Consider the following 24,190-nt stretch of genomic DNA (forward strand, 5'->3'; position numbering starts at 1 on the left):
CCACGAAATTAGTGAATTTAAGAGTTAAAATAAATCTTGAGAATGAACTGATTATTTCATATTTGTTTTGAGCCGTTTGATGATTTCTACCAATTTACCATTCTTCCATTCTTATAAGAAAAGCCTACACAATTGATTTAGTAATTACGTAAAGCAATTCCTGTCATATAGGAGGGCTTAACGTCTAACATTTTTCAAATTAATCTCAAATAAAACTCCAAGTTTTATGGATTCGAACCCAGAACTAGCCACTCAAGCTTGGCAATACGAGTCAGACGTCTCAACCCCTGAGCCGCCATGGTCCCCCATTTATTGTAGGTGGCTTGGTGTATAATTTACATCACCCACATAAATAACAAGTTATTAAAAGTACAAATAATAATAATAATAGAAAAAATAATATGTGTTGTTGAGATAAGTGGTTGACATCAAAAAGTTAGTGTCACGAGAGGGATTCGAACCTTCTGCTCGATACGCCGCTGCTCTAACACTTGAGCTAACATGACTTCAAGTAACTAACTTGAAACTGAACTTTGAGAAAAAGAATAATTAATTGAAATAATTAATTCACTAGTTTCGTGGTCCGCTTGACCAATTAATATATTACAATTAATAAAGGTTTTCAGTTGAGATAAATTGGATAATTAAGAGATAATTGGTCAAGCGGACCACGAAACTAGTGAATTAAATAAGTTTAAAATGAAGTATACTTCACTAAAGCTCTCCGTGGCCATTTCATTTGTCGCCGAGAATCAAATTGATTACACGACATTTGAAAAATGGCAAAAAGGAGGGAAAATTCAAAAGGTGTGCTGAGATGGAAAGTTGATGTCCGAGTGGATCGAGGTCACGATAGCTCAAGTGGTAGAGCAGCGGCGTATCAAGCCGAAGATCGTAGGTTCGAATCCCGCTCGTGCCATTGACTTTTTTATCTCAACTAAAAACCTTTATTAATTGAAATAATTAATATGGTTTACACAATTATGGCCACTAAACTTAAATGGATTTGTTTTCAAAATTTGTATTAAAGAAACATTGCAAATGTTAAATAAGTAAATATTTTTAGACAAATGCCTTCCTTTCATGGCTTCAGCGATCGTAATTTGAAACCATCGTTTTGCGTTTTTGATGAGAAAATAGAAAATGTCAGTCAGACCCTTTTCTGCGTGTTGTGTTAGGTCGCCGTGGTGATTGAGGTACGATTTTTTTCCAACTGTAAAATTACGATCGTTCATCGTTTTTCGTATTTCGTCTAGTTGGCCAAGGCTTCCTTATTTTTAACTTTAACACTAAGGAAACATTTGAAAACGAAAATTTCTTAAATCACCGGCTTACAACTTAAAATAGCCGGTGATAAGTCTTGTATTCTCGTCGTGGGACGCAAGCGTTGTTGTTTTCAGGAAAAACGCACTGGTTTAACCTAAACAACCTTGTTAACGAGATTTTTTCACTGCGAGAGATATAACAATTAAGAATCTTCTTATAATTTTATCGTCGTAGATATATTCTTTTCCATGGGAAAGTGAGCTAAGCTAGGACAAAATTTATAGCCGAACAGCGTTGCGATAAATGCACACGTAATATTTTCTACAAAGCACAACTATTATTCTATATGTTTCACCATATTTCCTAAACATTTATGCGTCTTAATTTACACATAGCACGACTGTCAAAGAAAATAAAATTAAATAAATCTGGAATAATTTGCAATTTAATTTTTCTACCATCTCAGCATTATTTACACAAACAACGGAACATAATTCTCAAGAGATTGCATTTTCATGACATCACCAATGGAAAAAGACTTAAAACGAAAGTCAACATAAAGTTGCTTCATACAATAACTTCTTTTTAAGATCAAAGTTGATACCTTTCTGGAAAAAGAACTTTTAATTGGTGAAAATCAATGTTGACATATTTCTTTACAGTATTAATTAAATTATAAGGGGATAAAATACTGTCGAATTTATATAACACAATATACATATATAATTGTGTTATTATTTCTGAATTTATGAGTGAGGTTCACCCTTAATCTTTTCAATAAGGGGTAAGATCCACTTTTGCTTGTTTTAAAACGACAAAAATCTCAGATATCAAAAAAATAAACGAAATGATGATACGATTATTACTTGGAAAAATCTGTCGGGATGAAAATTGTACTTTTTTGAAAATCATCAGCGATTTTGGATTGAGCCGGAATAGCCTTCATTAACCAAATGGGTTGCCAAAAGTTTATGCCTTATATTTGGTGTGATAAATTGGACCATTTAAATGGCATATTCTCTCAAAAATCTATTTTATTTATTTAAGCAATTTTGCATTCGAGAATGGCCTTTTTCCTCGCAAAGTACGGCAAAAATAGATCCACTTGTTTTTGGTGTGCCACGTCAACAACCATATTGGAAAGTTCCTACTCAACACTAACAAAACTATTTATGGAAGGTATTGGTTGAGATAAAAAAGTCAGTGTCATGAGCGGGATTCGAACCCACGACCTTCGGCTAAATACGCCGCTACTCTACCACTTGAGCTATCGTGACCTCGGACGCTAACTTCCCATCTCAACCTCAGCTCTCGAATTTTCCCTCCTTTTTGCCATTTTTCAAATGTCGTGTAATCTATTTGATTCTCGGCGATTTTTTATCTCAACCAATACCTTTCATAAATGTTAATTGGTCTATCGGACCACGAACTGCAATGGATTTACTAATAAAACTAGTTTAAACGTAAAGTTTATTGCTGGAAGAAAATGTAAAACTGTAAATATACGTTATGTATATGTTTTAAAATATGAAAGGCTTTTGAGAGAACGGAAGAATGTATAAATTTGGTACAAATTTCAGCAATTTATCAGTATAAACTGACAGGATTGCCATAAAGTAACTTCTTTATTTTTAAGACTAAATGTACTCTCAAAATATTATGAATTATAATTAATTAAGGTTTTTAGTTGAGATAAAAAAGTCAATGTCACGAGCGGGATTCGAACCCATGAACTTCGGCTAGATAAGCCGCTACTCTACCACTCGAGCTATCGTGACTTCGATCCACTCGGACACTAACTTCCCATCTCAACCCCACAAGAATCCAATCCGATTACACGGCATTTGAAAAATGGCAAAAAGGAGGGAAAATTCAAAAGGTGGGGTTGAGATGCGAAGTTGGTGTCCGAGTGGATCGAGGTCATGATTGCTCAAGTGGTAGAGCAGCGGCATATTTAGTGGGTTCGAATCCCGCTCGTGCCATTGACTTTTTTATCTCAACTAAAACCTTAATTAATTGTAATATATTAATTGGTCAAGCGGACAACGAAATTAGTGAATTATGAATTATATCCAAAACCCTAAATCGTCAATTTATTTGATCTATTATTTCTATACAGCTCCAAAACTTTTCTTTCTATAAAAGGATTTATTATCTCTAACATCATAGAATTGACGCTAAAGCGTTTTTACTGTTTTATCTTCTTTAATAAAATAGCTAGTTGGCTATTTTTAAAAGTATCTTTGTTTCATCAAGAATTAGAAAAATGTGTGGTGATTAGCGACCGTTAATCGATAATTATTCAGAAATCGTGAGATGCGGTCTGGTGTGAGTAGGTTTCTGAAAAACATTTTCTTTATCGTACCAACGTTTCGATCTTTATTGAGATCATCTTCAGGCTAAACATAAAACAGCAAAATCCCACTGGTACTCTCAACAGGACACGCAAGAATGGCACAATTACACAGAAGACAAACACTTTGAGTGAGTAGAAATACTTTGATTGAATATAAAAAATATATTTTGCATTGTATAAATTCCCTTTTCTACATCCTAAATGTATTTGTTAAATGTAAGCAATGTTTGTAAACCCCAGGCCCCGAAGATGATCTCCATAAAGATCGAAACGTTAGCACGATAAAGAAAATGTTTTTCTGAAACCTACATCACACCAGACCGCATCTCACGATTTCTGAATAATTAGAAAAATGTTGGACCTGTTTGATTTGGTTTATACTTACACTAAACCTGTTATTTATCAAAGTTATTATCAAGATATTATTTATCGGCATCATTTTTAATGTTTTATTTTTGTGTCTTAATGAAATGTTGAACATAAGTTTGGGTGTCGTTGGTGTATTCTCGCGAGAGGAGCTTGAAGCTTTCCAGGCGGAACCAACCCGCTAGATAGCACGGCCAACTGGTTTTCCACTTTCATTTCCATTTATTTTCGTTTTGGAAGTCTGTTTTTAAAATCGGTTCAACGCTTGCCTAAGAGGAAAATGCCTGTCAGATCAACGCCACCCATTTTTATATATAGTTGGCTGCCGAAAACAAAAATAAATAAATGATTTCATTCGACATTTAGGAACATGTGGAGTGTTTCTAGCACATCGAAGTATGGATCGTGGGATTTTTCCAATAAAAATTGAGATCTCATTTAAGAAAGATTGCTACGAATAGTGTACTGGAGTTTATTTAACAGTTCAGAGGTCAAAAGGGATCATATAGTCTATAATAAAAATATTTAAAGATATAACTGCACTTCATTAACAACAGTATTCAGTACCGAGGAATAATTTACAACTGAGATATCCCGCAAGCATCGAATTATTTCAAATCTCTCTCTCCTCTCTCTCTCACTCTCTCTCTCTCTCTCTCTCTCTCTCTCTCTCTCTCTTTCTCTCTCCCTTTCTCTTCCTCTTTCTCTCACACTCTCCTCTCTATCTTTACCTTATCTAACATTTCTATAACGTCTTACTCTTCGTTTATCTATGTCATCTCACTTCTCTTTCGTACTCTATCTAACATCCTCTTTCTTTCTTTCTCTCTTTCCTCTTACTCTACCCTTATCTAGCACTTCTATAACATCTTACTCCTCGTTTAATTGTTTCATCTCACTTCTCTTACTCCCCCCTCTCTCTCACCCTTTCTTCTCCACTTTCACTCTCTCTCTCTCTCCCCTCTATCTCTACCTTTTCTAACATTTCTACAACATCTTACTCTTCGTTTATCTATGTCATCTTACTTCTCTTTCTCCCCCCCTCTCATGCAGAAGAGCTTGCCTTCCTAGTCGGCCAACCGTTCCACAAGTCGCCCTACGTCTGACTGGAATATCTCTTGCATTTTCTGTAAATTTTCTTTCTTTCAACGGACTTTTAAAAAGTTTTGCAGTTCAATCTTATACATTTTTATTTTTTATGTTTTAAATTCCGTTGATTGTTTTTATTTTATGTTTTGAATTTATAACTTGTTTTAAAAGAAATGTATTATTTATATTATATAAAATATTAGTTTTAAAAAATATTTTATTTAAAAATAAATATTGAAGAAATTTTCGAAAAATTTAACAAAATATTTTTTCTCTCTCCCTTCCACCTTCTCTCTCTCTCTCCCTCTCTCTCTCTCTCTCTCTCTCTCTCTCTCTCTCTCTCTCTCTCTCTCTCTCTTTCTTTCTTTCTTTCTTTCTTTCTTCATTTCTCTCTCTCTCCCTTTTGTGATGCCATGTCTTTATCATTTTCTATTTCTGACGGTTAATTTTCTGCCCTTTTGACACTTCATATTTTTCATCTTCGCTCACATTGTTCTCCAGTTTGAACTAAATGGTATAACGTGTTGAAATAATCAAAAGTGTGGTGATTAGTGACTGTTAGTCGAAGATTATTCAAAAATCGTGAGATGCGGTCTGGTGTGATGTAGGTTTCAGAAAAACATTTTCTTTATCGTGCCAACGTTTCGATCTTTATTGAGATCATTTTCAGGCGTGGGATTTACAAACATTGTTTAATTTTAAATTTAAATTTAAACAATTTAAACAAAAGATGATCTCAATAAAGAACGAAATGTTGGCACGATAAAAAAAATGTTTTCTGAAACCTACATCACACCAGACAGCATTTCACGATTTTCGAATAATAATCAAAAGTATGACACTTTATATATAGATATATCAAGTTTCTTTTTTTTTCATTTATACCTGAAAAAGTAGCACTGCAGTTCAAAATAGCAACCTTTCAAGTCAGTTTCTTATTTCCGGGCTTTTACCGCTAAACTGTTGTTTAAGATAATAATATATAAACGTCGTTTGGATGCAAATTTATGCTGCAAAGCCAGCTGACGACGAGAAAAGAGAAAGTATAACTGTTCAATCAAGCTGTCAGTAACGTAGAAAAATTCTGGAATGCTGTAAAAAAAATTGGTAAGGATTTGGACAAAACACCTTACAGTTAAACAACCTAAAACTCACGTTTCAATCATTCTCAGTAGAAGGTAATTTAAAAGAAACTGAAAAATGTTATAAAATGTGCAACGTTAACTTTGGTATCTTTAACAATTGTTAATAAAAAAGTATTTATTTGATTGTAATTAATTAGTTTACCCTTGTTTAAGTTTAAAATTAAATTAAATTACAAAACATGGTAAAATTTGGAGTACTTTTATTATCTAAATGTCCATGTACGTTTATCTCACATTGCATGATTTGAACTACTTTCTACTATTTTTGTAAATGCATTTTTATCTCTTTAAGTCGAACATTTGTACTACAAAATTGTATACAAAAAATGTAAGACGTTAAGCAGGAGGAGAAAAGCAAAGTTATTAAGGCAGTAGATGAAGGCATTAAGAAAAAGAGCGACATCGCCAAAGAATTCGGCATACCGCCAAACACCTTATCCAAAATTTTAAAATTTTAAAAAATCGGGTTAAGTATGACTACGAATGGATTAGCCGGCTTAATACCTCGAACCTCGATTAGCCGAAAATCTCGATAACTCAAATTTGTTTGTTGTAACTAGTTTATTTGATTAAAGTTCATAGAGGGTAGATTTTTCTTTTAGAAGCTTGTTATTGGATCAAACTTTAGTTTAAGTACAGCTGTAATTCTATTTGCGCCAGACTTTACATAATAAATGGTAGCAATTGTTTATAACTTTTTCGTTCTTTAAATGGCTAGTAAAAATTTTACGAGGACTTTATTTTCTCGTAAATTACCCAGGGGTCATTTGTCAGCCTGCATTCTCGGCCAGTCTGTAAAAATATTGACGGTTTTCTAGATTCACTAATGAGGAGTTCAACCTTAGACTTAATGTAGCGTAAAATCACAGGGATGGAAGGGTACACAAATAATTCTAAGGCTACATTCAGACCGGAATGTCCTATCGAATTGGTGCTTTATTTCTGTCTCGGCATTATCCTATTTTCTGTTCCTGCTTTCGCAAGCTTTGGCGTCCTCAAACACTGGATTTATAAGATGACAAATGTTTTTCTGTAATTTAAATCGACTCTGTGCCGTCGTTTGACCAGCGGACAAAGACAAGTCGACTTAATTCCGAAAAGCGAGCCAACCCTCCACTTGGCCGTTGATGGGGCATATGCAGTTGCCAAATTGATCCTCCTGTTGAATGAAAAGGATCCACTCGTGCCATTTTTATTTCAAACACAATTTCTTGCGAATCTCGAAAAAAGACGATTCCGTTTTCCCCCAACTCGAAAGGTCGACTACGTGTCAGATCTTGCACGTCCGAGTATGCCGTTTGCACGTAATCGCCGATTACGGCATAACTCAATTTCTGCCAGTTAAGCTTGTCAACGGTACAATTTTTCGTAGAGAAAAATTCACAGTACAAATTTGAACCAAAGAAAAAAACAAAGTCATCGCGTGATCTGTTGGGCTGATCCAACTTAATAATGTGTTTAGAAGAACAAATCTAAATACTAAAACTCAGTTTAATCATCATTCTTCTCGTGTAGAAATGTGTGGTGATTAGTGACCGTTAATCGATAATTATTCAGAAATCGTGAGATGCGGTCTGGTGTGATGTAGGTTTCAGAAAAACATTTTCTTTATCGTTTCGATCTTTATTGGGATCATCTTCAGGGCCTGGGATTTACAAACATTTAACAAATACATTTAGGATGTGGAAAAGTGAATTTATACAATGCAAAATATATTTTTTATATTCAATCAAAGTATTTCTACTCACTCAAAGTGTTTGTCTTCTGTGTACTTGTGCCATTCTTGCCTGTCGTGTTGAGAGTGCCAGTGAGATTTTGTTGTTTTATTATTAATTTATGAATTATATATGTTATTTATAAACATAAAACAGCAAAATCTCACTGGCACTCTCAATAGGACAGGCAAGAACGGCACAACTACACAGAAGACAAACACTTTGAGTGAGTAGAAATACTTTGATTGAATATAAAAAATATATTTAGCATTGCATAAATTCACTTTTCCACATCCTAAATGAATTTGTTAAATGTAAACAATGTTTGTAAATCCCAGGCCCTGAAGATGATCTCAATAAAGATCGAAACGTTGGCACGATAAAGAAAATGTTTTTCTGAAACCTACATCACACCAGACCGCATCTCAGGATTTCTGAATAATTAATCATCATTATTAGTTTATTCTGGCGAGTAGAATAAGGGCTGAGGCAAAATGTCCTGACAGGTCATTCCCAAAAAGTATAGAAGCTTCTAAAACATTAAAACATCAGAAACTCTTTAAAGATCTGAAATAACCTTCTCATATCATAAAACCATTTCTATGCAAAGCCCGTGTATATGTTTGACTACAGAGAAACATTGCTCGATGAGTCTCATGTAATTGAGGGGTGCATTCCCCTGGTCCCAATTCTTGCAGGAAATAGGGTTGTGATATTATATGTAATAATGATAATTTGGGTTAACCTAACTAACCATCCTTAACCATAGAGTGGGTCCCTAGTGTGTGCTAAGAGTGAATGTATTTATTAGCGTGAATTGTGTTAATTATATAGAAGGTGATGGAGGAATATCGAGTACTCCACCACTCTAATTGAATGAATGTTGTGTAAAATAGAAACAATGTATTTTATAGTGAGTGAGAGTGTGAATGGATTTGTATTTGGGAAACTGATTACGTGGGAGGTTAAAATGACCTAGATGTTGATAGCTCCTGAAGCCCAACCTCGATGGCTAGACTACCAACCCCCGGGGTGGCTGATTCTGGCCGATAATTTACTGTAAATTACAAGAGCTGGAATTGCAAGAAATGATAACTCTGCACACACGTGTTGTACGTACATACATGTGCAGATTTTGAATATAAATCGAAAATCTAAACACCAAAAATATATGCCGTTTCCGATCAATTTTGTATGCCTATCTTTGCAGTTTTTGGTCGGTCTACTACTGAAGATGGCCAAAGGCCATACAGGTCTGGCCAATTTACAGGTTCATCACCCCGAAGACGTCAAAAAAAAAATTTAACATCAAGATATATATGTGTGATAGTCAACAGGCTGAAAATTAAAGTCTGTTTGTAACTAAGAAAACAAATATTATAAACTTTTATTATCATAATGATTATTCCTTATTTTTTACTTTGGTACCAATTTTCTTGCGTTAATTACACACAAACAATGTCTGCTTAATTGGTCTTTGATCGAAAGAAACCATAAATATTGTATTCTTAAAAATATTTAAATGCTACAGCAAACTTTTCTCATAAGAAACCATTACAGCTGTACCCTCAGACAATGGATTTATTTTCGAAAAATGGATATAAGAGCCGCTAGTTATTTTTGACGGGTGGGGGAATGTTGTGACTGTCACCATGCGTATGAACTCGGCATGGAAAGCCGTGGGCAGGACCACATTATGTCTGGAGGCTTAGCTGGAGGGTGGCCCCTCGTCGATACACTTCGATCCGCACTATGCTCCTGCGTTATCCCATCGGCAATATCGTTCTCAACAGAGGTACTTACAAACGCTTGGCTGAAAAGTTACTCCGCTTTCTTCTTAATTAAAAGGGGAAAAATCTTTTATTTATTTTGTATGAAATATAAAAGGGGTTTGAATTTAAATATTTCAAATTAGGAAAATAAATAGATTAATAGAAATGATGAGTGAGAAGAAGAGAGGTAGATGGTAAGGACACGCTTTATTTAACCACGCAAAGATAGGATTCATGGAACTTTCTACCACATTTCGCGGAAGAGTAGATGATAAACTGTAGAGATAAGCATAAAGATAAAGATGGATAGAAAGATGGAAAGAGTAATAAAAAATAAAGAGGAAGTAGGTCAAACTTAAATGTAAAAAGCGAGCTAATGGCAGGCCGGCAGATACAGAAAAATATTTGGCCATGCAAGAAGAGAAAAAATGACAAAATATGGAAGGAATTAGTTCCAAGTGATTTTGTGATTGTCGTGCACCAGTTTGCTGTGGTTTTGCGTTTTGTTTAATCTGCGCATGATAATGGCTTGGTTTGACAGTAAATGTCATTTTTTAATTTTAAGAACATTGTGTGTTTTGTAGTGAATTGTCCGTTGTTAACTCTATATCCTTTTGTTTTTGTTGTTACGGCGTGGTCTCGGTTTGTTTTTTGTATGATTTTTTTTCATCTGTTTCTTTTGGTTTTTAATTGGTGAAATACTTTATGTTAATTTTTGGTTTTATCTGATCTTTGTTACTGTGTTTTTGTTGTTTGTTTTGGCATGTGGTCTTGAGAAATAGAAAACATATATTTAGATCTAGATAGATGATTCAATAGAGAAAGATAGACACAAAGTGAAAGAAGGGGAGAGTACAGAAAAGAGAGAGAGATAGAGTGATAGGAAACATGAGAATAAGAGGGAGAGGATGAGAGAGGTGGGGGAAGAGAGGGAGATAGAGAAAGTGAATGGCAGAGATAAGAAGAAGACGGAGAGCAAGAAAAACAAAAGGAGAGGGGAAAAGAGAGGCGACAAGGAAAAGAGAGAGTGAGAGAGAGAGAGAGAGAGAGAGAGAGAGAGAGAGAGAGAGAGAGAGTATCAAAAGGGTAAGATGTTTAGTAGTAAGTGATAAATACGTGGAGAAAAGGAAAGTTAGTTAGAAAGAGAGGAGACAGGAATGAAATAAGAGAATTTGTAAGATCGTATTAAGTGCTAAATAAGAGGAGACAAGAGGCTAAAAATGAGAGAGAGAGAGAGAGAGAGAGAGAGAGAGAGAGAGAGAGCTAGTGAGAGGTAGGAAAAGGAATAGAAAGGTGCAGAGGGAAAGTTAGGGAGTGTGACGGAGTGTGAGAGAGTGTGTGTGTGTGAGAGAGAGAGGGAGAAGACAGAAATGATATAAGGAAATTTAAGATGTATAGTAGTAAGTGTTAAATAAGGGGAGTGAGAGAGAGTGTGTGTTAGAGGAAAGAAATGAAATATGAGAAGTCTAAAATGTTTAGTAGTAAGTGATAATATACGGGGAGAGAGAGAGAGAGAAAGAGAGAGAGAGAGAAAGTTAGTAAGAAAGGGAGGAGACAGAAATGAAATAAGAGAATTTATAAGATCATAGTAAATACTAAATAAGGGGTGAGAGAGGTGAAGATAGAGAGAGAGAGAGAGAGAGAAAGTGCTAGTGAGAGGTAGGAAGAGGAATAGAGAGGTGCAGAGGGAGATTGAGAGAGAGAGAGAGAGAAAAAGAGAGAGCGAGAGAGAGAGAGAGAGAAGACAGAAATGAGATAATTAAATTGAAGATGTTTAGTAGTAAGTGTTGAGAGGACAGAAATGAAATAAGAGAAGTCTAAGATGTATAGTAGTAAGCGATAAAATAAGTGGAGAAAGAGAAAGTTAGTGTGAGAGAGAGCGAGAGAAAGAGAGAGAGAGAGAGAGGGAGGGAGAGAGAGAGAGTAGGAGGGAGGACCAGTATTAACAAAAGCTTCCAAATAAAAATAATTTCAGGGAAATATAAATTTTGATTGCCCATATTAATTTACAACTGTATTATATATACGTACCTCATTTAAAAGTGGCACTTCCATCAATCAAAGAATTTTATGGTCATTTGCATAATTATGTTAAAACCATATACATAATTAACGGGTTTTGTCGAATGACCGTTTTATAAGTTTAGAATTTATAGAAACTTTGATTCTTTATAAAATTGTATGTAAATTACACTATAAATAGCATGTGTAATAGTGCAATGTTGTACCGATAACCAAATAGAATAAAGACGAAATAATCGAGAAAAAAGGTATTTTTGTTGTATCGAATTAACCGGAATGAACTCTCTGTTCTGATCTGATAAAAGTTAGCATTTCGTAAAAAGAAGGTTAATCTTTATTACGTTCTCATGATTTAATGTTTTCGGTTACTTCATCACCCAGGGGTAACGTACGAGAGTCGTTATTGCGAAATTGGACTTAATTATCCATCCGAGGCAAATAGAACATAGTTATTGTTTTCAACTTTCAGAGCGAGGAGCTAAAAAAGACGAATGATTCAACCATTATGTTCGCTTGTGTAATGGAAAAAGTGGTAAAACCTCAGGTGCTATTACGGAGGGCGTTCTAGTCGGATGTCGGCCTCAAAAACCCGGCTCCGTTCTGTCTGGATCGATCGGATACCGTAAAACACCCACAACCGATGAACACAAACCACAAACTAGGACGGTTCCGCGTGCTTTCATTGCTACAAGATAATTTTTGGGAATAAAAACTCTTTTAGAACTTGTTAAAGTGGAAATTAAATATTTTCAATTTTTGCCATCTGTTGAACATATTTGAAGAGTTCAAGATCAACGTTGTGTCTGCTTATTCTCAGTTTTGGTTTGTACTCAAGTCTTCGTCTTAAAATGGAGTTGTGATGAAACCACACTGGCTGATAAGGGTCTCTAAACTGCGAGGAAATTTCTAATGGTCCCTAATATATCTCTAACCATAACCACTAAAAAAATTGTTTAATTGAATAAATCGACATTCAACTTTAGTCAGTAACGATGACAATTCCAACTTTTAAAAAAATTAATTAAAAAGTGACGTAGGTTTTAGAAAAACATTTTCTTTATCGTGCCAACGTTTCGAACTTTATTGAGATCATCATCCGGGCCTGGGATTTATAAGCATTGTTTAAATTTTACAAATTCATGTAGGATGTGAAAAAAGGAATTTATACAACGCTAGAAAAATTTAGATTTAAAAAATATATATGTGTATGTATTAACAGAAAATTTCTAGCATTTTATGAATTCATTTCATATGAATCTATATTTTTATTCTAAAATTTTCTAGCATTGTATAAATTCATTTTTTTCATATCCTACATGTATTTGTAAAATTTAAACAATATTTATAAATCCCAGGCCCTGACGATGATCTCAATAAAGTTCGAAACGTTGGCACGATAAAGAAAATGTCGGGGGCGTCGGTGACCGCAAGGTTTAGTCTTTGACACGGCGCTCATCACTGTAAGGTAAAGGTCCCGGGTTCGAATCCAGCGGCCCTGCATTCGAATCCGACATACTTACAAATAGGCTTTTTTTCAAAAACACCGGCACCCTGAGGGTTTATATGACCTCTGCTGTTGCGAACCCTCGTAAAAAAAAAAAAAAATGTTTTTCTAAAAACTACGACACACCAGACTGCATCTCACGATTTAAAAAAATAAATAATTAATTAACGAATTCTCCTTTTCACTTCTTAAAGTCAAGTCGATAGACGAATATACACCTAGTTACAAAATCGATATTTTTATTCGATACGCAGTTCCCTATCTTGACTCGAAATGTCAATATTGTTTTTAAAATGGGAATGCAGTTGATCAGAAAAAAAGATTATGATCATAATTTCTAAGTAATGATCTAACTTGATTCATTATAACTCGTAGTCGCAAATCATATTGAATCATGGATTCGTAACCTAACCTGTCCCTAACTTAACCTAACCTACCTAACCTAGCCTAGCTCGTCCCTAACCCTAACTATACATAACTTAACTCGTCCTTAACCCTAATGTAACATCATACCTAACCTAGCTCGTCCATAATCATAGCCCTATTCCTACCTAACCTAGCCTATCACGTCCTTAACCTTAAATCTAAATCAACATAACCTAAATCGTTATTAGCTTAATACAACCATACGCACTCTTCGGAAACGCAAAATGGATGACATAAAAATGCCCTAAAAAATGTATAATTTTTGTACCCATCCCAAAAACATATCTATGTTAAAAAAAACCATTCCGCTAGACATGGTGATTGCTATATTTAAAACTGAAATAGTAATGCACATCTATATTGTTAAAAACATTTTGTATCTATATATACTGCGACGGAATTATTAATATCGTCTTTAATCAGACATCACTTCATGGCCAATTGAACCAAGGTTTTGCAATACGTTTTAGCACAAACAAAATTTAATACAATAATATTGATACATAACAAAAGATTATAAATAAAAAAATGTCTAAAAATATTTTATCGATTTAATCTGTTGATATTTTATTGAAGGATATTCATTAAATCGACGTTGATGATATGTTTATGTCAGAAAATAAATACATTAAAAATCATCGGTCAACTTATGACAAAAAATTTATATTTTTTATAAATTAATGCAAGTAAAGATATATACATAAGAAACCCATTTATTAACTAGTTGACCTAGTTGAACTAGTTGAGTAGTTAATAATTTACCTTATTAATTTCTCTTTATTAATTACCGATCATTTGAACTGCAATTATCGATTAAATTATACACCGATAAGAGCATGCATAAAATTTCCAGTTAGAGTACAGATAATTCATCCATTTTATATCATAGATTATTTGTAGGTTTAATAAATAAATGGCTTGGGTAGCATGAAAAAGGATTTGTAAATCATAGTCGACCATATACATACAAAAGGTTTGGGTCGTTGAAGGCATGGGAAATTCACTGCCTAGACAATAATTCCCATTTTGATGCCATTCACCAAAGCAGTGTATCGCTGGTTTTTAATTTTAATAAGCAATTTAAGACCAACTGAGCTTGCTGGAGTAGACTGTTCACATTTTTCGCAAACAAACTCATTTTCCTGGGGAAGATGGCATGCAGCTGTAACGCGAAAGTGTGGAAAGTAAGATACCAGCAAAGAATTAGTAAAATGATCCACTCACAGGCCAATATTTGATCTAATGTGTGGTGATTAGTGACCGTTAATCGATATTTATTTAGAAATCGTGAGATGCGGTCTGGTGTGATGTAGGTTTCAGAAAAACATTTTCTTTATCGTACCAACGTTTCGATCTTTATTGAGATCATCTTCAAGGACTGGGATTTACAAACATTGTTTACATATAACAATTACATTTTGGATGTGGAAAAGTGAAAAGAAATACTTTGATTGAATATATAAAAAAATATAATTTGCATTGTATAAATTCACTTTTCCACATCCAAAAAGTAATTGTTATATGTAAACAATGTTTGTAAATCCCAAGCCCTGAAGATGGTCTCAATAAAGATCGAAACGTTGGCACGATAAAGAAAATATTTTTCTGAAACCTACATCACACCAGACCGCATCTCACGATTTCTAAATAAATTTGATCTAATTGTTTAATTATTGTTAGTTCATTTCGAAAATTTTCCTCCCAAGAAAAAACATTTTTCACATAAATTATCTTTTTAATAGTTTCATTTGATGTAAATTTCCTCTTTAATTTAATTTTTTAGACTACACTTCTGAAAAGAATTTCTTATGATAAAGAAGCAGCTTGAATTATTTCGTTTACATTATTTTGGGCTTGTCCGTAAAATAAATTTATTTGAATCTTTTTACTAGTTCATAAATTTGTTTGCTTATACTTTTGATTCTGTTCCAATTTCTAATAAGATGATATTTGTCCAATTAACATAACAAATGACATATTGTTTAGAATAAATGTATTTTTATATAGAACCTTCATTTTAAAAAATGGATCCTTAACTTAGAATGCAAAAAAAAATAAAAATGCAGAGTTTAAAAATGTCCGTAGCTTAAGGAGCTTAACAACCGTGAGCAGTGACGAATAATTTCTTTCGATACCAAGTATTTTTTGTATCGAATCTCCATTTTTGATATAAGTACTGGTATCGAGAACTTTCTATGGTATGGGAAAAACTACTCGAATGGAAAGTGGTTAAAATGAAACCGAAGTGTTCTTAAAAAATACCCGAATAGAAACTGAACTAAAATAGAGTAATAATTTCGTTGAGAGGTTTGCTTGGAAACACTGGTTTTATCATTCCTGATCCTCCTCCCTGGTCACTTCTATCACATCCACAAATTACATTCACAAAAGTTCAAAACAAACAAAAACTTCATTCTGTTAATATCCCTGAAAAAAAAATTGTGCTCAGTAATATCTAGATATATATTTTTTCGAATTCTTATTTAATTTTGTAATTTAAAAGTCAGGGAAAAAATCGCAGAGTTAAAACAACTCCAGGTTTTGCTTGGACCATTTGAATTTGTCGCAAAACAAGCTTCTGGACAGAATGAACTTTTGTTTCTTCATGATGAAGGGGAAGAATATTAGGGTATTTCCCAAGCTCTAAAAAGAAAATAATAATTTGTATGTAGGTATATGTGTTTTTATTTTATTAATTACGTTAATAAATAAGTTTAGAGTTTTCATTTTTTTTACCTGTTTCTGTCAAACCATTCATTAATTACATAAATAAATAAGTCACAACCACTCGTTAATTACATACATAAATGTCACAACCACTCGTTACGCTCCAAATGTTCAAATGCTAATTGCTAAACTTTTAATTAATAGATACTCATCAGTATCGAATATTTTCTTTCGATACTTGAAAAGGATTGAATACTTTTTTTGATACTAGTATCGAGTACTGGTATCGAATATTCTTTAATATCGTACGTCACTACTCATGAGTGCAGCCTTTTCTCAAGACATTTCTATGTTAAATTTGGCACCCTAGTATTTTGGTTCAAGAAGTCGATAGAAAATTTTCGCTTTAACTAACCATTTTGATTGAAACTGACTTGTTGCTAATTATATAAACACTTTTTTATGTTTATTGAGAAAATTTTACCCCTTTGCAGTAATAATTGGCGGGAAAAATGGGTACTTCGTATGGCGTACGTTCAAGGCCATGGGACATACATCATCTTAAATATACATTCTTTAGCCATAGGATTTTATGCGCTTTGCCAAAAGTAACGAGCCAAGGGAAAAATTAAAATTCTAATTCAACCGGTGAGTACATATTTCCTGAAGATCCGAGCCCGTTATTTGAACATATTTAACGTCCAACGCGGTTTGTTTTAAAAGAGATCAACATGTTCGGATTGGAGCGAATCTAGAAAAATACCCTTGGCTTGCCAAAATCTGAGAGCGAAAATATTCCTCAGATATTATTTCTATGTCTGGTTGAGTCGTTGTTCGTCGAGGAATTCTAAACAGTGGGCACACTCTGAGCCATCCCATCGGGTTTTCTCAATTTACGTTTCAGCTTATAAACCGAAACTGTAAAAGAGACGGGAAAATGGAAAAATATGCAGTTTTGAAAATAGCATCAGTGTTGAACGGAATTTCCCAATTCCAATTGTCAGTTTATCTTGTTTCTATAAAAATGGTTCGCTATTTTTCTTTAAAACAACTGCTTATAATTTCTAAATTTAATTAACATTTTAGGTTCAATTAATTTTATAGTTCAAATTACAGATCAATGGCAATGTCATGATTAAGTTGTTACAAAGCAGCTCCTGCCTGTTACATTAACAAAAAATGTTATTATTAAGTACATTAAACTTTTAATTTTAACAAGAATTGAATTAAGTAAAGTAATTCTTGTAATGCGAGATTTGTCGCAGGCGAGGAGTTACACGTTTAAATAGCTTTTTTCATGATATTCTTCATTAAAAATCCGCCAGCTCGGAGTTTCGAACCTAGAACATAAAACGTGGCAAATACGAGCCCAACCACTTGGCCATGACGAAATAAAGAGAGTATTTTTCTAATTCTACTTCGAAGAAGCTTTCTTAATTCATTATGTGCCAAACAAATGGATAGATATAGTAATAAAACTTAAATTATTTTGAAAAGATAAATAATTTGTAGGTTTACTATAAGGGATTTCTAGGACTCAAACGCTTTTTCTTAGTTATTCGATGATAAATTATAAAGATATTTTTGCCCCAGGGAGAATCTCGCTTTGAAAACTTTTAACAATCGATCAACAATGTTGTAAACTCAACTTCAATATATTGATTAAACTACAATACTGTAGATAAGAGAAAAAGGATTTGCTTATACGAACTGGAAATTCTCGGCAGAACGATTGCTTGTGTACCTGGACACCTAGGTCTTGAGCGTACCGAAATGGCGGACGAGGCAGATATGGACGGACATCCCAACCTCCGGACTTACCCAACGATGATGCTAAGCTTACAATAAACAAGATTTAAAAGATTAAAGAAAAGTGGCAGTGACGGATCGAGAGAAGTTCTCACGTAACAAGAACTGTCGATGGCTCTCGGAGGATCTGACACAGAAAAGGGTCATCCTCACGCGATTAAGAATAGGCCATGCGAGGTTGACACACGGGCATTTACTTTCGGGCCATAGCCGTGTTCCGGGATTTACAGAAAGGTTGCTCGATCTGGCCCACCTAGTTGAAGGGTGAAATGCCTCGGCTCAATATAGAGAGCGTGTAGGAATGCCGCCCGATATGAAAACTGTTCTTGAGCACGAAGTGGCTTGTATAAATCATTAATCAGTAGAATTAAATTCACTAATTTCGTGGCCCGCTTGACCAATTAATATCGGGTTGTCCGGAAAATAATGCAGGATTTTAAGTTTTCATTAAAAAAAATCTATATAAAATATTCTGTTTACGTTTACAGGATTACTCATTTGTATGAATNGCTGCTCTACCACTTGAGCTATCGTGACCTCGATCCACTCGGACACCAACTTCCCATCTCAACCGCACCTTTTGAATTTTCCCTCCTTTTCAAGGAATGGAAGTTGGTGTCCGAGTGGATCGAGGTCACGATAGCTCAAGTGGTAGAGCAGCGGCGTATCATGCCGAAGATCGTGGGTTCGAATCCCGCTCATGCCATTGACTTTTTTATCGCAACTAAAAACCTTAATTAATTATAAATCAGTAGAATATAATATTGTATCTGGAAGAAACTCGAGGAACTACGAACAGACAAGGAAAGTTATGAACCTCATAACAGGCAGATTTGGATGGTCATAACTATTCAAAGACCATCAGCAACTCGAAGAACAATAAGTTATAATAAAAGTTGTATTTTACGGAAACGAGAACAAGCGTGCAATTTTTTTACGCTTAAATTTACAATAAAATTTACAGCTTAAGAAAGCTATATATACAAATATTATATACAAATATATAATACATATAAGCCGACGCCTTATGCAAAAATGTCTTTTCTATACCGACTTCCTTCCCCCCCCTTCAAAATCCAACAAATATAAACATAAAACAGCAATATCTCACTGGCACTCTCAACAGACACGCAAAAATGGCACAATTACACAGAAGACAAACACTTTGAGTGAGTAGAAATACTTTGATTGAATATAAAAAAATTTTGCATTGTATAAATTCACTTTTTTCCACATCCTACATGTATTTGTTAAATGGAAACAATGCTTCTAAATCCCAGGCCCTGAAGATGATCTCAATAAAGTTCGAAACGTTGGACGATAAAGAAAATGTTTTTCTGAAACCTACATCACACCAGACGGCATCTCACAATTTCTGAATAATAATACATATAAATACACTCTGTATTGAGTGTTTATCTATTGGATCTATTAGTATCATTATTTTTATTTATTACTTATTTTTTTAATAAATATATTTTTTTAAAAATTGGTTATACGCTAGGGGTTTACAGTATTCAAGGTAGGAATGTTTTATTTCTGACCTATATTGACCTCCATTGCTTGGAACCTTTGTATTGATCGTTTCCAGTCAATTCCAGGGGATCGTTCACCTAGGGTATTTTAAAATTTATAAGACTGAGTGTTCTACAATGAAATTTATTTGGTTAATTATTTTCCTTTAAAATTACCAAGGCTCTTTAAATGCGTCTACTTCAACAAATTGACGAAGTTGTTGTCGTTGGAAAATGTCGCACGCTGAATTTAAAATTTCACAATAGTAAATCTGACGGAACGTTGTACCAGTTTGGCGTAATAAGGGACCAAACAAACACATCTGGCGGATTATTTCAGCAAGGGGACCGCATAAATTTCCTCAAAGTAGTTTATGATGTGGACGGGGTGGTGATTTAAGCGTCAAATCGGGTTCTGTGGGATTTTCATATTTTCGACGGGTATTCTCGGATGCCTAATTTTAGGATGAGACTTTCCATGTAAGAAAATTTAAAAAAATATATATAGACATGTTCCTATTTTCAGAGCGAATTTGAATCTTTAGGCCTTAACCTTGTTTCAGCCTTCCCCGGCCGAGGTTACTTCCACGTTTAAGGACCTCGTTCCCACAATGAACCCATTGCCATTGGAAATATAATAAACTTTTAACAGTTAAGATAAAAATAATTCTCACTAATGTTTAAAAAAAAGTCCTGAATCCCAAGCTTAGTTTTCAAAAGAATTTTAAATATTTATTTTATTTTGAATATGCCTGAATGTGTATGTGTCTTTATCTTGCTAGCTATCTATAAGTTTGGCAATTTGCAGAGAAAATTAAACCGTTTCATTACTTAAAAATTTCAACGGCAGGATTGCCAGATGTTTTGTTTTAGCTTCAAGGTGTGAAACAACGAGACAGGCAATAAATGATTTTTCCCGTGCCAAAAACAGGTGATACCAAACTCGTATTCTTTGCCTGTTGACAAATCGTGCGAATTGTTCGTCCAAGGGCTGTATCAAATCTTGTCTCATTCGATCGTCAACAGCCATAGAGTTGTATGATCGTATTCAGGTGTTTATAATGTTTCGAACTGGTCCGCCTTGTCTCGCTGTAACTAGCGTTATAAAACAACGATAATGTTTCCTGTTTGAATAGACTCTCAAATGAGGATACCACACAATGGCAAGACAAATACTTACTAAACGTAATTTTGAAATTATTTGTGTTCACATTTTTATGAATAATGTGTGGTGATTAGTGACCGTTAATCGATATTTATCGAGAGGCACTCTCGACACGACACGCAAGAATGGCACAATTACACAGAAGACAAAGACTTAGAGCCCTGAAGATGATCTCAATAAAAATCGAAACGTTGGCACGATAAAGAAAATGTTTTTCTGAAACCTACATCACACCAGACCGCATCTCACGATTTCTAAATAAATTTATGAATAATTTCAAATTAGGCTGAGAGTACTTGCTACATAGAGGTCGAAACCTACCTTCACCGTCGAATCTTTTCCGAACTTTCAACCTCTATTTAACTTTATTTCGTCGAATTTAAGATTTAGCCTTATTTTTAAATTTTTGCACATTTTGATAAAAATCTTTTTAACTAGCTTTTCGACACAGTGAGTTTTTAGTGTTTTTTATTGTTATCTAACCACAGGCATTCTAAAATCTGTAATTGTTTGAACAATTGGCAGAATGTTTAACGATTCTGATGAATCATTTCCGTTTATTTCCTTTGTTTAAACTTGCATACAGTTTACAAAGTATTAAGGTCAATAATTTCATTTTGTGCGAAGGAATTGTTTATGTTGCATAGCCCTGATCTTCACAGCTTAAAAAATTTCTCAAAATAGAAATAATTAATCATTAAAAAATAATTTAATAAATGTTTTCACATACATCTCAAAAAAAGACATACAAGCTTTCGTTTCTCTAATGAATAATCAGCACATCTATGCACGATTTTTTTTATAAATAACTGTTGTAATCACTTATTTTTTAGTTACGTTTATCAAATATGACTAATAGGGAAACTAATAGATTACCTTAAACATTGATATTTTTAAAATTCCAAGCACAAAACGACTAATGGAACGACATTTTGTTCACAAATCAATTTTTCGTTGTTTGTGATATATTGGAATTCTTTCTGTGTTCCTTTTTTAATTATATATAGGCATTTTTAATATGAACTAACGTCTTAACCAGTTGCTCGATCCCATGCTTGGACCATTGTTTTGGATTGCTAATGAAAAACACTTGCCTCGAATTTTTGGCTTTTACTAACTACATTTGCAAAATGTGAGTAGTGAATCTAAAGAAGTTATAATCTGATGGAACGAGGTCTGGTGAGTATAAATGAGGACTAAACAGTTTGGGTATAACAATATCAAATAAAATCAGACACGCCATCTGAAAATATTCCCAGCAGCCCTGACAACATTAGCAAGAAAAATATCACATCAAAAATTTGGGGAAACAACAACCTAACAATATCGGGAATTTTGGGTTGTGAACATGCAGACAAACTGGCCATAATATGATCTGCAAAACCAACTATAGGTCCACAACCACTCCAGAATGGGCCACACAAAACAAAAAGATAAATTGACGTATCTACTGTACCAGACCAAACTCATGGTTAAAGACCCTCAGCAAAACTGGTGAACATATTGCTACAGTTAGATGGGGTAAAACTGGGGGGGACTGATAAGGTCTGCATCGAAAAGAATACCATTCTTCGTGGGTGTATTAAACGATGACTTCATTTTAATTATATGTCATGACGACGATAAAAACATAAACTTAGTTCTTCTCTGAAGATGGCGCAAAGCCAAGATTCTTTTAAGTATCATCAAATCCCGCTAGTGTAGACAAACCTATTATGTGACCCAGGGCCGGAAAAACATGGTTCACCGACTCGTAGATCAACCCTGACCTTCTATTATAACGTAGGTTCTAAGAAGACCCGAGAAAAGAATTGCAGCAATAACAAAAACCAAACTTCTCAAAAGAAGGATCGAGTCAACTGAATTGAACCAAGGAAGTAAGAAAAGTACAATGATCAGACCAAGCTGCAATGCTTAGAGATTACTAAACCTACGCTTCCTTGTGTCCGCAACAGCCTCATCTTGGTGCCGAAGGAATTACTATCTTTTTAAATGATCTTCCAACTTTTCCTTGATGGGAAGTGTATAGCCTCGCATTATCTTTCTGTTTGGTCTAACTAATGGGATGAATAATCCCATTCTTGTACCAAGGAACACAAGAAATACTACCCTGCTTTTACTACCCTGCTCGTCGACGTCCTCGAGCAAATTGTTCAGCGAGCCCACATCCGTAGACAGGAGGTCATTAGCGGGTCAGGACATCATTCCGGAAGTAACCCTCCTTTGCAGAATCCAGAAAGCAGTTGGTCCACGATCAACCAGCTGCCTCCAGGTATCAGGAATTGCATGATGGGCTTTTGAAGGATTGTCACAGGTTTTTACCCAATCAGCAGATCCAGAAGCATGCAGTACGAGTTTGCACCTTTCCCATGTTGTATAAAGGGCGACGATTTGACCGTATCATTCAGCACCTAACATCCTGATTGGTTCGCATATAATTGTTCTGGTGTTGAACCTCATGAATGTACAGTGATGGACGGCCTGACCCATTCTTCTCCGACGTTTGCAAAAACGTCTCTACTCAGTTAACCTGTATCAAGATAGCAACATTTCTGACAGAAGTAATTGAACTAAGGCTTCATTGAGTCAATCAAACGGTTAAATAAGTACAAGGTTTGATAATTCTCTGCAGAAGTAGGTAACCATGAAATAGAACTAATGCGCCTACTGTCCTTGAAATTCATTCATTTGAATATACGGACACTTTTTACGCAACCTATTTATAGTTGGTATAGTCTTGTTATTGAGTATAGTCTTGTCATGTTTAAATATTGAAAAAAATTTGTTGGATGTCCAGTGAAGTGAAATTTTGCTCCTAACAATGAGAGGAAGCGGACCATGGATGATTGATTTATTTATCCGATTGAATTAAATTTTGAAATTTAATGAATGATTAAGTTTATTATTTTACATTGGATTTAGTGTCATAGATAGATATGTTGATCTTTTTGGAAATAAGGTAAGCGGGAGAAAGTGGAACCCTTTCGCATAAACCATCCAGTTTTACTACCCCGCTGGTCGACGTCCTCGAGCAAATTGTTCCGCGATCCCACATCCGCAGACAGGAGGTCATTAGCGGGTCAGGACATCATTCCGGAAGTAACCCTCGCCGATAGGGGAAAATTTATAAATACAGTTGAAAAGAGCATGCGCCTCTCTTCTCCACGTAAATATAGTCCAACCGCGGAAACTTCGAGCCTGTGGAAGGGAGGACCAACCTCCAGATAGTTATTAAACTCGGGACCGAAAATATTGAGGACTGAACCTATTACTATTACGACGAAATGGGAATGGAGGAATACTTTCAAGAATGGTCGGAGGAAACGACCACAACAGAAACAAAGGTACTTTTTGGTTAAACATTAAAATATATC

The 24,190-nt window shown here is 34.5% G+C and overlaps 1 protein-coding gene across 7 annotated transcripts in view; it reads left to right on the forward strand.

The window, feature by feature from the left end:
• LOC106669910 (tropomodulin) overlaps positions 1–24,190 on the forward strand; it is a 126,897-nt gene that overhangs the window by 21,817 nt on the left and 80,890 nt on the right. For 5 of the 7 annotated variants that reach the window (XR_001341006.2, XR_002910723.1, XM_014399767.2 and 2 more), the window contains exon 1: positions 9,592–9,732. The exons of 1 other annotated variant lie outside the window; for it this stretch is intronic. Coding sequence is in view for 4 of the 6 variants with exons in the window: in XM_014399767.2 (XP_014255253.1) it covers positions 9,607–9,732 (126 nt within the window). In the remaining 2 variants the exon portion in view is untranslated. Of the gene's footprint in view, positions 1–9,591; positions 9,733–24,018; positions 24,161–24,190 lie in introns of those variants that run through there. One more of the 7 variants, XM_014399768.2, reaches the window with a different exon arrangement.

This window comes from Cimex lectularius, unplaced genomic scaffold (assembly GCF_000648675.2).
Source record: "Cimex lectularius strain Harlan isolate CLEC.00 unplaced genomic scaffold, Clec_2.1 scaffold20, whole genome shotgun sequence".
In the NCBI taxonomy this organism is placed as follows: Eukaryota; Metazoa; Arthropoda; class Insecta; order Hemiptera; family Cimicidae; genus Cimex; species Cimex lectularius.